This window comes from Cynocephalus volans, chromosome 7 (assembly GCF_027409185.1).
Source record: "Cynocephalus volans isolate mCynVol1 chromosome 7, mCynVol1.pri, whole genome shotgun sequence".
In the NCBI taxonomy this organism is placed as follows: Eukaryota; Metazoa; Chordata; class Mammalia; order Dermoptera; family Cynocephalidae; genus Cynocephalus; species Cynocephalus volans.
In genome coordinates this window covers 92,566,617-92,580,270 of record NC_084466.1, presented here as the reverse complement: position 1 = coordinate 92,580,270, position 13,654 = coordinate 92,566,617, and the positions used below count along the sequence as shown (strand labels likewise).

Sequence of the window (13,654 nt, the reverse complement as noted above, 5' to 3'; positions counted from 1 at the left end):
GGCCACATTTTCCCAGAGTCCATTAGTTTGATATTACCTACTTTGTAGGTAGATAAATATTATGCAACATAATGCAAAATTATAACAAATTAACTAAATTCTGTCATTTGCTAAGGAGATAAAAGAATGTACCTAATGGGGAAACAGGGCATCTCTCATTATCTACTTCAGTGTGCCAAATAACAGGCGCAGAGACCTGGGTAAGGATGAGAAGACCAAAGGATCATCTTTCTACTTGGAAAGAATCCCCTAGGTGGGAGAAGCCTTGAGAAACAATCAGCTTTCCTTATTCTTTGCTAACTTGACCCTATCCCATCACAAAATGCTGCTACTGCACTGAGATAAAAGAGAAGAGGGTCTTAGTAAGCCATTATTAGGAAGGAACAAATCAAGGCCCAAACTAGCATCAGACAGCACATGACCCAAGGCAGAATCTTAGAGGGAAAGCGACGATGGGACCCTCCTAAGCACTGCAGACTGCAGACCTGGCCCCAGGGTGAGAAACGGGGACATGGAGAACAAAAGAGAAAACGAGACAGGTGACTTGGCAGGATGAGGCAAAGCAACCTCCCATTCTCATCCCCTCCATTTATTTTCACAATCTGGAATTTCACTTCCTGACACTTGGAAAAAAGATGGCTTTAGAATGAGACATGCTGGAATCAAATCCTGCCTTCACCATTTATTAGCTACTTGGTTCGGGGCAAATTTTGTAGGTCCAGCCTCCTCCTATGTAAAGTGGAAACAGTAATCCCTACCCTAAGAAGTCGTTAGGAGAATGCAATGAGATGGCTTGTGTTATTTATTGTGAAGTGCCTCGCAATACAGCTTGCACACAGCCCATGATCAGGGGATGTGAGTCCCCTCCAAACATCGCCCTCTCTTTCCTTTTGAAAGAGAATTCATAGGCTGAGGGACAGAGGCCAGGCTGTGTACAGACTGGGGCGGGTTACATCACTGGGTGACTAACCAACTGGTACTGCTAAAGCTCTCAGTATCCCCATTATATCAACAATGCCAGTTTTATTATCAGAGACTATGAAAACAATCTAGTCAATTTCTCTCATAATCTTAAAGACAGTTTTCCTTAACCATACCTAGTCATGAACAATTTTACTGCCCGGAAAATATTCAGCACTATCACACTGAAAGTATTTCAAATGCATAAATACAAATGAATGAATGAACGAATGAGTACTGAATGAATAAATTCATACAAAATGAATAAGTGAGAGAATACAAAATGAATGAATGAATAAATACACAAGGAAAATTAGGAGGCCGTTTTCCAATCATCTTGCCACTGTTACCCTCACAATCACCCTCTTGGATTAGACAAAACATGGATTAGCTCTACAAAACGCCTGCTGCTCCTCCCCCCACTTCCTAATGTCCGTATTCCCAAACATTAGTGCTGAGACCAGAAGCCAAGGGCAAGGACTGGCAAAATCAGCAGGTGCCCCACTGTGTACCAGCCATTTTGGAGCAGATAGAGTCATTAAGGGAAATTTTAACAATGTACAACCTTTCAGCTTTACCCAGCTAACAGCAGGTAGCTTGCCGTTCAGAGACAAGAGCCAGCACTGAAATCACCAGCGAGCAGGACCTGACCTTCATTTTTAGTATATGCAGCATTAAATATTCATCATCCGCGTAACTGTAGCATAAGAAGTAGCAGCATTTAAACATGAATCAAAGGAATAAATATCTTCACACTTGTGAGTCATCCTTTCCCAGAATGCCCCTGGAAAAAAATGCAAATACCCAGGGCTCTGAGCCTCTGTCTCCTCCAACTTTGTCTTGAAATTCTGGAAGTAACAGGAACTGCTACATTATGCAGTCTATGAATCCTGCCCTCATGCTGACACTGTTGGTTTTTTTTTTTTTTTTTCTTTCTTTCTTTCTTAACCTTATCTATTAGAGGAGAATTACTGTTCTTGTGTCAAAGGGAGGAAACAGACAGGATGGGAACCAGTGACTGTGACATTAGCACCCACGGGGCATCTACAGGCACTTTTAACTAGGTTGTACAATTTTTTGAAGATCTTTGCTTCACACGATTCAAAATGTGTGGGAAGAAAGGGTTGGCATGCCGAGCCCGTGGCGCACTTGGTAGAGTGCTGCGCTGGCAGCGTGGCGACGCTCCCGCCGCGGGTTCGGATCCTATATAGGACTGACCAGTGCACTCACTGGCTGCGTGCCGGTCACGAAAAAACGACAAAAAAAAAAAAAGAAAGGGTTGGCATGGACATCAGGAGACATCAGAATCAGGAGCTGGAATGACATGTGACATAAACTGGGCAGGAAGCCTTTTTAAAAGAATGGAAAAGAAAGGGAGCTCTTTTGGACAATATCCTCCTTGTGTGGCTAATTGGAGATCTTCTGGGGGGTAGGATTACTGTTTGTGGAGAGCTTAACACTTCTCTGTGTTTACTAAGGCACTGACATTTCTGTCTATTCAAAGACTTGGTAGAATATCTCCCTCTGCCTGGGTGTTTCTACAGAGTCTACTACTGGGATGATGAAGCATAATTTTATCACTGTTTGATGTCATTCTCTTTGGCTTTCAATTCCAAGAGCTCTGAGGACAATCTGTCTTAGCTACATACTAATCATTTGCAGCTACACGAGTGACTCTTCCATAGAGATCACTCTAGGAAAATTAAGACCCAAAGAAGGGCTTCTCAAACCCTTGAATAGAAAAGACCTACTCAGGGTTCTATCTTGGCCTAACCACTGAAAAGGAAAAATGCATAGAAGATGGCTTTAGAAATAGACCTATCACCGCCTCTGATAGTAAAATGAGCTCTGAGAGGTTGAACAGATCATAAACCCACCAATTACGGCATTTACTGAACTGAACGCATCTGCTGCTACACAGAAGGAAAAGTTAGCCTGCATGTCCACTTGCACCTCCTGAATTGGTCTGTCTTGGCAGAGCAGACCTCCAGATCCTGTTTTAGACATTAATCTGCATTCAGCTCACACTTTTCAAAGGGCTGGATGCAGAGAGCCTTGAATCTTGAACGTGTGCTAATGGGATATTCCCCACCACTTGGGGGAGGCCAGCTCTGGTTAAAATTCACCGAGACAAGCCATTTCACAAACATCTGCCCAGGTTCATTCCTGATTTATTTATTCAAGGGGTGTAAATACTAACTGGATACTTTTTTTCCAGGGTGACAATTTAGTATAACTTCCAAGAAAATTTAAGGCTGTCTTTCCAAGATGGCCAGATGGCAAGCCAAACCTCAACTGTATTAAACCAGTGACAATTCTGAATGAAAAGGATGAATTTTAAGAATTTACATTCTACTTTTTTACCCTCTTTTGATTAGCATCTCATATGTGGATAACACTTTATCTTATCTCGTTCAGTAAGCTTGGTTAGAATTTGTTCAATGGTTTCATTTTGTTTTATGCCTAGGAATCTGAGGACTTATCAGAAAGGTGACTTTACAGACTCCACTTTAATTCTTTTTCTTACTTAAACTGAGCGTGCTTGCTGGCTTTCCCCGGAAGATGGAAGTTGCCTTTGTGTTGACTCTGCCGATGGGACCCACTGCAGAATCTTAAGAGATGGTCTCAGGACGAAAGGAAGTAATGCCAGTGAAAAGTGGACGGGCTACACAGACAACCATAAAGTCTTCTTATAAACAAAGTCTCGCTGTGCCAAACCACACAGTTCAGTGACAGGGAAGACAGACAGGCTGAAGCTAGGATGAGGCTAGGACATTCTCCAGGGAGAGTCGGGACAGTCTTGTTCTGAGCATATCGGCATTTTTGCTGGGAAAAGATGAGAACAGGACTGAAGGTCCCTCCTTGGAAAAGATTCTTTGCAAGTCCATAAAAGAAACCAGAATCAGAGAGGACTCTCAGTGCTGGTTTCCCTAAGGCTTTGCAGAATCAGAATTAAATGTAAGGGACATTGAGGTGGGGCTGGGCATTTGGGGAAGAGGGTCTGCCTCAAGGAATTTCATCCCTTTTCATCCTTTCATGTGGAGGCAAGAACACCAGGATTCACAGAGCAAAAATCTGCCTCATAGTAGACACTGTAAAAAAGGACACCACCCAGATCCATCTAAAGAACAATTTTATTTCTGTGAAATACAGAGGAATGAAAAGGTAGGAAAAGGGAAGGAAGGCACTGGCCAAGGCACCTGACCGTCTAGCCCGTCACCACACTCACCTCCACATGACGGTTTGCTCTGTCTGGGGCACACGGACCACCTGCCCGAACCTCTTTCCTGGGCCCCAGCACAGATGCTGGCCAGGTGTGCACCCCTCGACATGTGAGAACACGCCTGGAGAGAGATTGGAGAAATAAGACCGAGGACTGCAGAAGATCTTCTGTTCAATTCAAATATGGTCCCGAATCATTAAGAGTAAATATTTAGAAGGGGCTTACCTTCAATGACACGCCGACTGGAGTCTTCTCTTAAGTAAAGCTCTTCTCTTCCTCGGCTGGGAGAGCTGATGGAGGGATTGTCTCCTGAGGAGGTTTAGAGGACCCTCCATGGAAGGGGGCGAGGGCAGCCCAGTCTTGTGTGTGGGGAGTGGCTGAAGGACATCTGACGTCCTCAGACTCGGCTGATTCTCAGAGATAGGTTATTGGAGGACATGTTCTCTATGTTTTCCCTGGCATGGCATTTTGGCCTCTGCACCCAAATGCACAAAATCCTCTGGTTGGCTCTGAGAAATTTAGAGTCTGGGCATGCATGAAATTACCCCCATTCTGAGACACTGAAAAAGAGCACTAAGAGCAGAATTCCGGCACACCAGGGCCGGAGCCAACAGGGACACCACACGGGTTTCTAGGATGAAAGTCTAGGGTCCAACCGTATCAGCAACAGAGTTAAAGGAGTTAAAAACAACTTCACGTGGATGATGAGGGCAACAAACTCAAAGCCACTGTCACCAGAGTTGCCAAGTTCACATCTCAAGAGAAAAGCAAGTCAGACTCCAGCTCTGCTCATTGCCCAGATACCGTCACCTTCAAGATCGCAATAGATAGTTGGAACAAGTGATGCACCCGGGGGTGACACCAGAACAGGACTGGTTGCCACCCAGCAGCCCTGGTCAGTGCCCTCTTCTGCCTCCTGCAAGGTCTTTAGCATCTCTACCACAGACCCCGTCCCATGCTCATCCTAGAGCACCAGCTCACTCAGCAGATGGCACAAGTGTCCACTGTAGGAATCCTCAGACGACCGTGGCCTCCACCTCTGAGAATCATCATGAACTCCTCCACCCCATGTCCTTACCTTCACAAGTCAAGAAGCACTGCGTGCGTGCGATGCTTCAGCTGAATATTCGGTCAGCAGGTGAAAGGACAGCACCGTGCTTTCTCATCTGATCTCCAACAAGATCAAAGCATTGGAAACCCAAATGAGAAAAGGATCATACAGCCATGGCAAGAATGGCTCAGACTCTCATCTGGTGGACACTGTCACCCTCTCAGAGGTTGCAAATTCTCACCAAAGCTCTCTTAACTTCTTGACATCTTCAATGCAAATACTTCATCAGGAAACAGCTATTTAAAAATAAATGATACCCAGCAAGAGATCTGGACCTCAGACGCCTTTCCCTCCTATGCCAGCAGAATCAAAGCAGCCTTCCTTCGGAGAGCTTTCTTTCCCATTTAGAAAATCAGCATAGAACAGCCCCACCTCCCTCCAAAAGTCTCCTGCACTTAGAAAGCTCTTTAAAAAAAGGTTGGTGTCAAGGTAAATAAACTGACCAATGTAAAGATTTGTGACTGTTTTAGAAAAGAGGGCAAGACAATGTATTTGAATACTCACTTTGACGAATCTATGAAGTATATTACAAGTGCACCAATGCTGAGAGCAAAGACTAAGACAACCTGCAAAAGAGGAGAAAGATGCCATCACTTACAAGCTGAACACAAGGGATGTTCATTTTCTTGACACATATAGCAGCAGCTCTGAAACATGATGTCAATCACTTTGGGGGACCTGCTTGGAAATCTAAGCCTCTTGCTGCCCCAACTTTATGGCACCTTACGTGGCAGTGGTCAGCAACCTTGCTCTTTGCCAATAGGGGTCAGGGCAGACTTTTGTATCCTGTGCCATAGGGTTTTTATCTGATCCTGTTATCTCAAGATCCAGCTTCTCTGCAATTGAAGTCAATAAATTTCAGTGGGAAAAGAGCAGGTAAAAACTGGGGATGATACGATTTTTCATATTATACGTATCCTGGGACCTTAAGGAACTCAAATACAGGAATATCAATTTTTAACTGCTTTATTGAGATATAATTTATTTACCATAAAACCCTTATAAGTGTACAATTCATCAGTTACTTTTAGTAAATTTATCAAGTTTGCGACAATCACCATAATCCAGTTTCTGAACATTTCATCATCCCAGTAAGATCCCTCATGCCTGTTCAATTAATCCCCATTCCCACCCTTAGCCCCAGACAACCACTAATCTACTTTCTGTCTCTGTGAAAGAAATATCAATTTGAAAAGGACAAATTTGCTTGTGCAAGTCTCCCTGTGTGTGTATGTGTGTGTGTGTGTGTGTGTATGGTATATATGTAGATATATTCACTGCTTATATACCCTATATATGTAGTTATAACACTTCTCAAATATTTAGGAAAACGGTTTAGGTGCCTGAAGCCAAATTAGGTAATACATTAGGCCAGTTATATGACAATCTTTATCCTTCTTTATACTCTTCACTCAAAATTAATCACCATTGATATAAAAGACAGTTTTGGCATCTCCTTCAGTGGATACCTGTCACACTAAAATCCATCAAATAAATATGCAGATTAGGCTGACCCTGACACTTCTGTCCTCACTCAACATTCTAATATGTTTACTGATCTTTCACAGAGGAGACTATTTATGCAAATAAAAGATGGTCAAAAATAAAAAAGAAGCTAACAGCCAACAATTAAGCCCAAGAACAAAAAGTAAACACCGCCACCACACAGGATGCCTGTCTGCTGGTCAACAAGTACCTTTTAGATATGCTAATATACTAAACAGACTGCAGGCAGAAGGGTGTTGGAAGTGACAGTCTCCTCAGAGTACCCACATACTGACATCTCCCTAGCATTGCCTGGTGAATACAAATGAATCCCAGTTTTTGTAGAGACTAGGCACGATCAAGCTCTGTGTCTGTGTGTGTGTGTGCACGTGTGCGTGCGTTTATGTGCATGAGAGGGAGAGAGAGAGAGAATCACACGCACATATGCACACATCCGTATTTTTTGTGTGCGCCAAAGTGGCTGATGGAAAATGAAATCTGCATGAGACACTCATTTAAAACATTGTGAAATTCCATGGAGCTACAGGGGAGGGGTGGCAGGCTACATGGTACAGAAAATGACAGTCATAACAGCCGGACACTGTAAAGGGAATCTGTAGTTTCACAGCAACTGATAAAATCTCCTTATGTGCCACTGGGGTTATTTTATTCTTCTATTTTGTTTTAAAAACTAAAACATGCTCCTGTTGAATCCAAAGAAACTCTGCAGCCTGTCGGTAATTACCATCTACCCAGTGCCAACCCCCTTTGGCTGGCTCACCTCACTATCCCCCCCCCCCCCCGTACACATCCATTCACATGTTCCCTGCAAAGGTGTATACAAAAACAAACAAAAACGTAAACAGGCCTCTGCTTTTTCTTCTATATCTGAAGGATGCAGAAAAACAAATAGCTTAAGATTAATTTTGATCTGTGCTGCTATTCCCGAGACATAAGCAGTTAAATCCTGGCCGTGACCTCATTCTCAAAAGGCTTCAAAGAGAAGGGGTGTGGCCAGGCCAGAGGGGAAGGGCCTCCTTCCTCATTCATGAACAGCTGACCCAAGACTAATCCCTGTTCATTTGGCCCTGTGCATGTGCATGTTTCTGAATGCTGAGCTTCTGCCGGGGCTGGCTACGTAGGACTATGCCACGCAAGGCTGCAGGTGCAGGGAAGGAAAGGAAAGAAGTCCTTGCAAATGGCATCAACATCATTCTGTAAGAAACTCAAAATCTAAGCTCTCCTGCAGTGCCGATGATGTCCTGGCATCAGGATGGCCGGTCAAAGTAGCTGACTATAAATTATCCCAACTGACCTCTGCAAAAGGGAAGAATACATTGCTTACTTAAGCAAATCAGCCAGTGACCAGAGAGGGAAGGAATCCTGCTGTCCTCTTAAGATGCAAACTCAAATATCAGCATCTCTTCCATAGCGTAAGAGAGGGGAAGAAGTCCAAGAGGGAAAAGACCTCCATAGCAGGCACTGAAGATGCTGCTGAGTGGACCCAGGCTTGGGTTCAGCAGAAAGCCTTCCTCTCTACGAAGTAGAGGGTAGCCAAACTGTCCCACCGCCAGCACCCACCATGATCCACCACCCGCTGCCTCCACGTGTGAAATGGTCAATGTGGAGATCTGCTTCTCAGTATTTAGGAAACCGTGCATGTAATTTTTAAACTTGCTAAATGTCTCTTCACCCCGTCAGGCTTGATTACACTGTCAATGTAGATCCAGGTGCTGCAGAAAACACTTCAACCCTTCGGATTTGACCATGAAAATAGGAACCCAACAAGAGACCCACCTTCTGCAGGGCCCTAGCAAAGCCATCCCAGAAGGACTAGTTATTCTCTCCGTCTCTCACTCTATCTCGCTCTCTCCCCTGTCTCCCCTTCTCTATTTCTAACTCTCTAGCAAATCCCCCATTGTTTGAGAACCCTACTTAAATATGAAAAATATCAGTCCAAGACCACAAAATGATTAGATTTTAATCTCAATGGTAATGGTTACATTATAAAGCACTCCCAAATAGTCATCTAAGTATTTATTTAACATACGCTATGCATAAGGCCCAAGAGAAACAAAAGAAGGAAGTCTACTTGGAGTTATGAAATACATTATTTTATAGAGTAGTCCTAACATAAAATTGTACAGTATAGGTAAAGCCGATATATGAGTACGATACACTGTTGACTAGGTGGATTACTAATGAATGGAGAGGGAGTTAGAGAAGGGCAGGAACACAGAGGCTCCTGTGTCAATATCCTCATCATTTTCAATGTGTCCTTTCTCTCTACATGTAATGGCTATTCTAATATCCCTTCTGGAAGGAGTAGGGGTGCTGGGCATCCTTCTGTGTGTTTCTAGAGTCCCAGGGATAAGAAGGACTAAGATCCTAGGGACATGGTAAGATGATACCAAGAAAAGCACAACACCCCAGAGAGTGAAATGCACTTGCCCTCCAGCAGCAGCTGTGTCACAGGATAATCCTTACGGCGAGACTGAGCACTTTACAAAGCACTGTCCCATGCAAGAGCCTGTGGACTGCAGTCTGACAAACGAGATCATTTGAGCACTGCCTCTCAGGGCACCACTTCCGCTCACTTGCACTAGAGCCTATCCAGCTGTCGGTCCTCACTTCCCGTAGTCTGGGCTCACCAAGTCACCTTGGCTACCTTGGATGGTACTAATTGCCATATTCTTAGATTTACTGAAAACACCCACATGCTGTGGGGTGCACTGAGTGATATTTCCAGTGTGCCAGATTCCTAAAAACAAAAGCCATTTGGTAAACGTCATTGGGACAGTGGTGCTTGTGAATCATCTGTTTTCAAAATTCCAACATCAAATGCAACATGTGTTTACATAGAGGAAAGCTAGGAACACAAATACGATGTATTAAAAAAAAGTCTGTCCCTTAACACCTGACATGAGGAGTCCAGTGACAGACGGAGAGTACAGAGGGGAAGTTCACAGCCATCTTCCCAGAGAGAAATCCCAGCAGGCCATGAAGATCTGTCAAATGTCTGAGAAAGTTCATAAAAATGGAAAGCAGGACGGCCAAGCATAGAACACTCCCCCTCAGGTTACTGGAGCTCCTCAAGGACAAGGCAGATTCAGTGATGTGACTACAGAGGTGACTGAATCAGGGAAGTTGGCTCTTCAGAGACATTGCCTGTTCTAGAACATTGGTTTGAATTGCTGGGTTTAGTCCCAAATGGTTTCAATCTGCAGCAGGTGAGGGGTGATGAGCCTTCAGAGACGGATTTGGAGCCGAGGCTCATAAAGGTGGCTACCACTGAAATACTAACACCCAAGGAGCTTTCCTTAAGTGGCAAAGGTGCCCTCCTCCCACGCTGGGACCAGCAAATTGCGAGCTGGGGAGGGGGAGGCTGGGCACCTCTTTTTAACAAGCTCCTCCAGTGAATCTGACATGTGGCCAAGAAGGGGAGTCACTGAATTGAAGCCATTAGGGAAAACCACTTAGCCCAAGTCAGAGATTAATTTACAAATGTTGCCTTAACAATTAGCCCATTAGAACATATGTATGAGGCCTGCAGGCTTAGAGAATCCTGCGAGGCGTACTCCAAAAAGTACAGAGAGGAGGATGAATTAATTCTCTCCTGGGCAGGTTTTACACATTCTTCTCAGCTCACGGCAGAGCAAATGACCCTAATTAATGATTCTACATGTTTGATCAGGGCTTAGCAGGCTACTGGCAGCAGAGACCCTTCTCAGAAAATGGACAATTTTCTACATATGATCCCAAAGACACATGACTTTTTAAATTGAGGTGAAATTTATATGCCGTAAATTTCAGTATATAAAAAAAAAAATAGATATGAGGACTTCCAAGAGAAAACATTTTGGGAACATTTTGTTACTGAGAGACAACATCATTCCAACATCTAAATGATGATGTTTGGTCTGCTGGATTTAACAACTACAACAAACATTTATTGAATTCGTACGCACAAAGCCCAGAATGAGAGACAAGGAAATACAAAGCTAAAATAGCGAGTCAGGCCTGGCCTTTGCCCTCAACCAGCATGGAATCTAAATGTTTGAATTACTCAGGAGTCCCTTGTGAATTTAAGAAATGCTACACATACAAACAGACATTTCTGGGACGCCCAAGGAAGGATCAGGATAGAAATACCAACACCCTAATTGCAAGCTCCCAGGTGGAAGGGGAAGAGAAAGAGAATGGAAACCAAGGGAGAGGAAAGAAGGATCCTGACATTCCTTGTCCACCTGGATGTTGTAGGGAAGGACAGACGCCAGGTGCACAGTATGACTGACATGTTGTGGGAAGAGCACAGGACTCCGAGTCAGGAAGCGTGGGTTTGAATCTCCACTCTGTCCCAATAAGCAGTATGCTCTTCAGCATGTCACTTATTCTCTCTGAGACTCAGTTTCCCAATCTGTGAAATGGTGAGATTGGAACAGATGAATATTAGGTGGAGACCTTCACAGGTAATTGCATACAACGAAAGTGTACACCATGTATGCATAATTATAATGCAGCATGATGACAATAATGCTGGTCACTAAACAAGCCTCTGTATCCAAGAGGCTTGTTTCATAAGATCACAAGAGCCAGCTTCAGGGACACTTGAATTCATAGTTTGTGTTTCCAGCAAAATCAATTGCTCATGCAGCATGTCATCTCACAAAGCCAAAACAAAGCAAATTTAGAGGGGCCACCGATCAGCTTTCTGCTGGGTCTGTGTCTCAGCACTGCCACTGCTACAAGGACTTGAGCGGTGGCTTGACCCAGCCCCTCCTCCCCCTGCCTCTGGGAGTCTCTGAAAAGCCCATGTTTCCATAGGTTTTATCCCCAGCAGCTCACACTCCGAGTCTCCGTCTTAAGGGAAAAGGGAAAGGATTTTTTTTCTTCACAATCTGGCAAATACATTAATATGTTTTTCTCATTCTGAAGTCATTTATGGTTCTCAATGGAAGATGATATAATCTTGCTACCAAAAAAGGTATTTTTGTTATCATAAAAAAAATAGATTCATAAAGCATAAAACCAATATTTTGACAGTGCCATTTAAACATTTAAAGGTCCCCTAAATTCCCAGCCTAGCATTCTGGAGCATTACATTGGACTTACGGAAATGCGCACACAAAAATGCTGTAAACTGATTCACTGGAATCCAAGACTCCAAACAATGGTTTAAGAAGAGATGTATTCAAGACGAATGGAAGGGAAAAGAAAGAGGTGCTTTCAGTAGCTGGTATTTGGAATTACAGCATTCAAATAAAAGATAAGGGTAAAACTGTGGTTTATTTACATGAAAGAAAGCCTAGTAAAAATGCCTGTGATTTTACAGTCATTTGGATCTGGTGTTTCCAAAACTGCAATTCTGTGGAGCCATACTCAGTGTAGAAAGGACTGAACTCTTAGGACACACTTATACATTGGACAGGGCAGCTCCTTAAAGGGCTTTAAATGACTTCTATAGCTTTTGGTACGAGGAAAAAAATCCCTGACAGAGTCAACAAGGCCCTGGAAACTCTGACCCTTTTGCTCCTCTCTGGCTTTATCTCACACTCTTTCTCTCTCTAGACGCCAGCTATGCTCACCTTTCAGTTCTGCTCATTCATTTGCCTCCTCCCAGTCCCAGCTTCCACAGGCCCTTTGCACAAGCACCTCCCTCTTCCCAGAAGACTCACCTCCTCTGGTAGGCTCCCATCCTTCAGAAATCAGCTCTACTGTCACTTCCCTGCCCACCTGATGCAAGAAGGCCCATCATACATGTAGTCTGTTCTTTGTAGCAGTTCGCACAGCTGCAACTTTACATTTCTTTGTGCAATCATTTCATCAACCACTCTCGCCTCTGCTGGAGTGCAAGTTCTATGAAGGCAGAGTACATGTCCATTTTTAGACATCACTAAATGCCCAGAAGCTAGCAAAGTGTCTCAATCAATATTTGCTGCATAAATGGGCAGTTGGAGAAAAAAGTTTAGAGAATGAGTTTGGAGAGTGATTATAGTGAAAGCAAAAGAGAGATGGAAGGACATGAACTACCCTCATTGAGTGAGACTCTGGAGTTTAAAACCTTGAATGGAGGTGAGATATGGTTCCAGGTGATGGCAGGATCCAGGGGACACCTGAATGAAGTGGATGGGGATGAAGAGCATTGTATGGACGAGGTCAGTGACCCAAGATGCACGCACCGGGCTAACCAGGAAAGTCATGTGCACAAACCCAAAGGGGATAGCTGGAGCTGAGGTCAAGAACAGAAAGATGTTTATCAACCAAGGACATGCCCAGCAATGTGTCTATGTCCATTTTCAAACAGGTAATTTTTAAATGACTGTTAATAAAAATGAAGCCCTAGAAAACAACAGGGGTCCTTCAGTGTAAGCTGTAAAAAACAAGTATTATAATAAATCATATATCTGCTGGAATACAGACAAAATTAAGTACAATACTGGGCTTTTTTGTGAGGGCAGAGGAGAATTTGACTAATACAGATAGGTATGGGGGGGTCTGAATTCTTCTTTTTTTTTTTAATGTTCCCCAAAGAAGAATCTGGAACCCAAATTACAAGCTAATCGCCTAACATCTTCCCCCCGAGGGCTCATGTGGCTGTAACTCCAGGGCCAGGAGATATGAGACTTTCTGCAGGTTACCGTTCCCCAATTGTCACAGGAGTGTTCTCTTACATCCTGGATTTTGTTGACAATGTTCATCTCATTTTGCCGAAATTAAAACTACAAAGAAGTTAAATATGTTCCTCTGAGGCTACAGTTTTTAATAACGGAAATAAGAAACTGAAATGAGGGAAAGCAACTGTAACAGTCAGTCAGAAAATTTTCCCTAAAACCTGTGTCCTTTCTGAGAGTCGAGGTTTAGTGAAGCTGAAATCT

General features: G+C 43.6%; 1 protein-coding gene across 10 annotated transcripts in view; it reads right to left on the bottom strand.

Moving 5' to 3' along the window:
* The window catches only part of KCNMA1 (potassium calcium-activated channel subfamily M alpha 1), a 701,659-nt gene that overhangs the window by 351,513 nt on the left and 336,492 nt on the right, over positions 1–13,654 (bottom strand). For 7 of the 10 annotated variants that reach the window (XM_063102675.1, XM_063102667.1, XM_063102668.1 and 4 more), the window contains exon 3: positions 5,799–5,860. In XM_063102675.1, coding sequence (XP_062958745.1) covers positions 5,799–5,860 — 62 coding nt within the window. Of the gene's footprint in view, positions 1–4,189; positions 4,305–4,408; positions 4,477–4,621; positions 4,659–5,117; positions 5,350–5,798; positions 5,861–13,654 lie in introns of those variants that run through there. The other 3 variants (XR_010024058.1, XM_063102672.1, XM_063102673.1) reach the window with 3 other exon arrangements.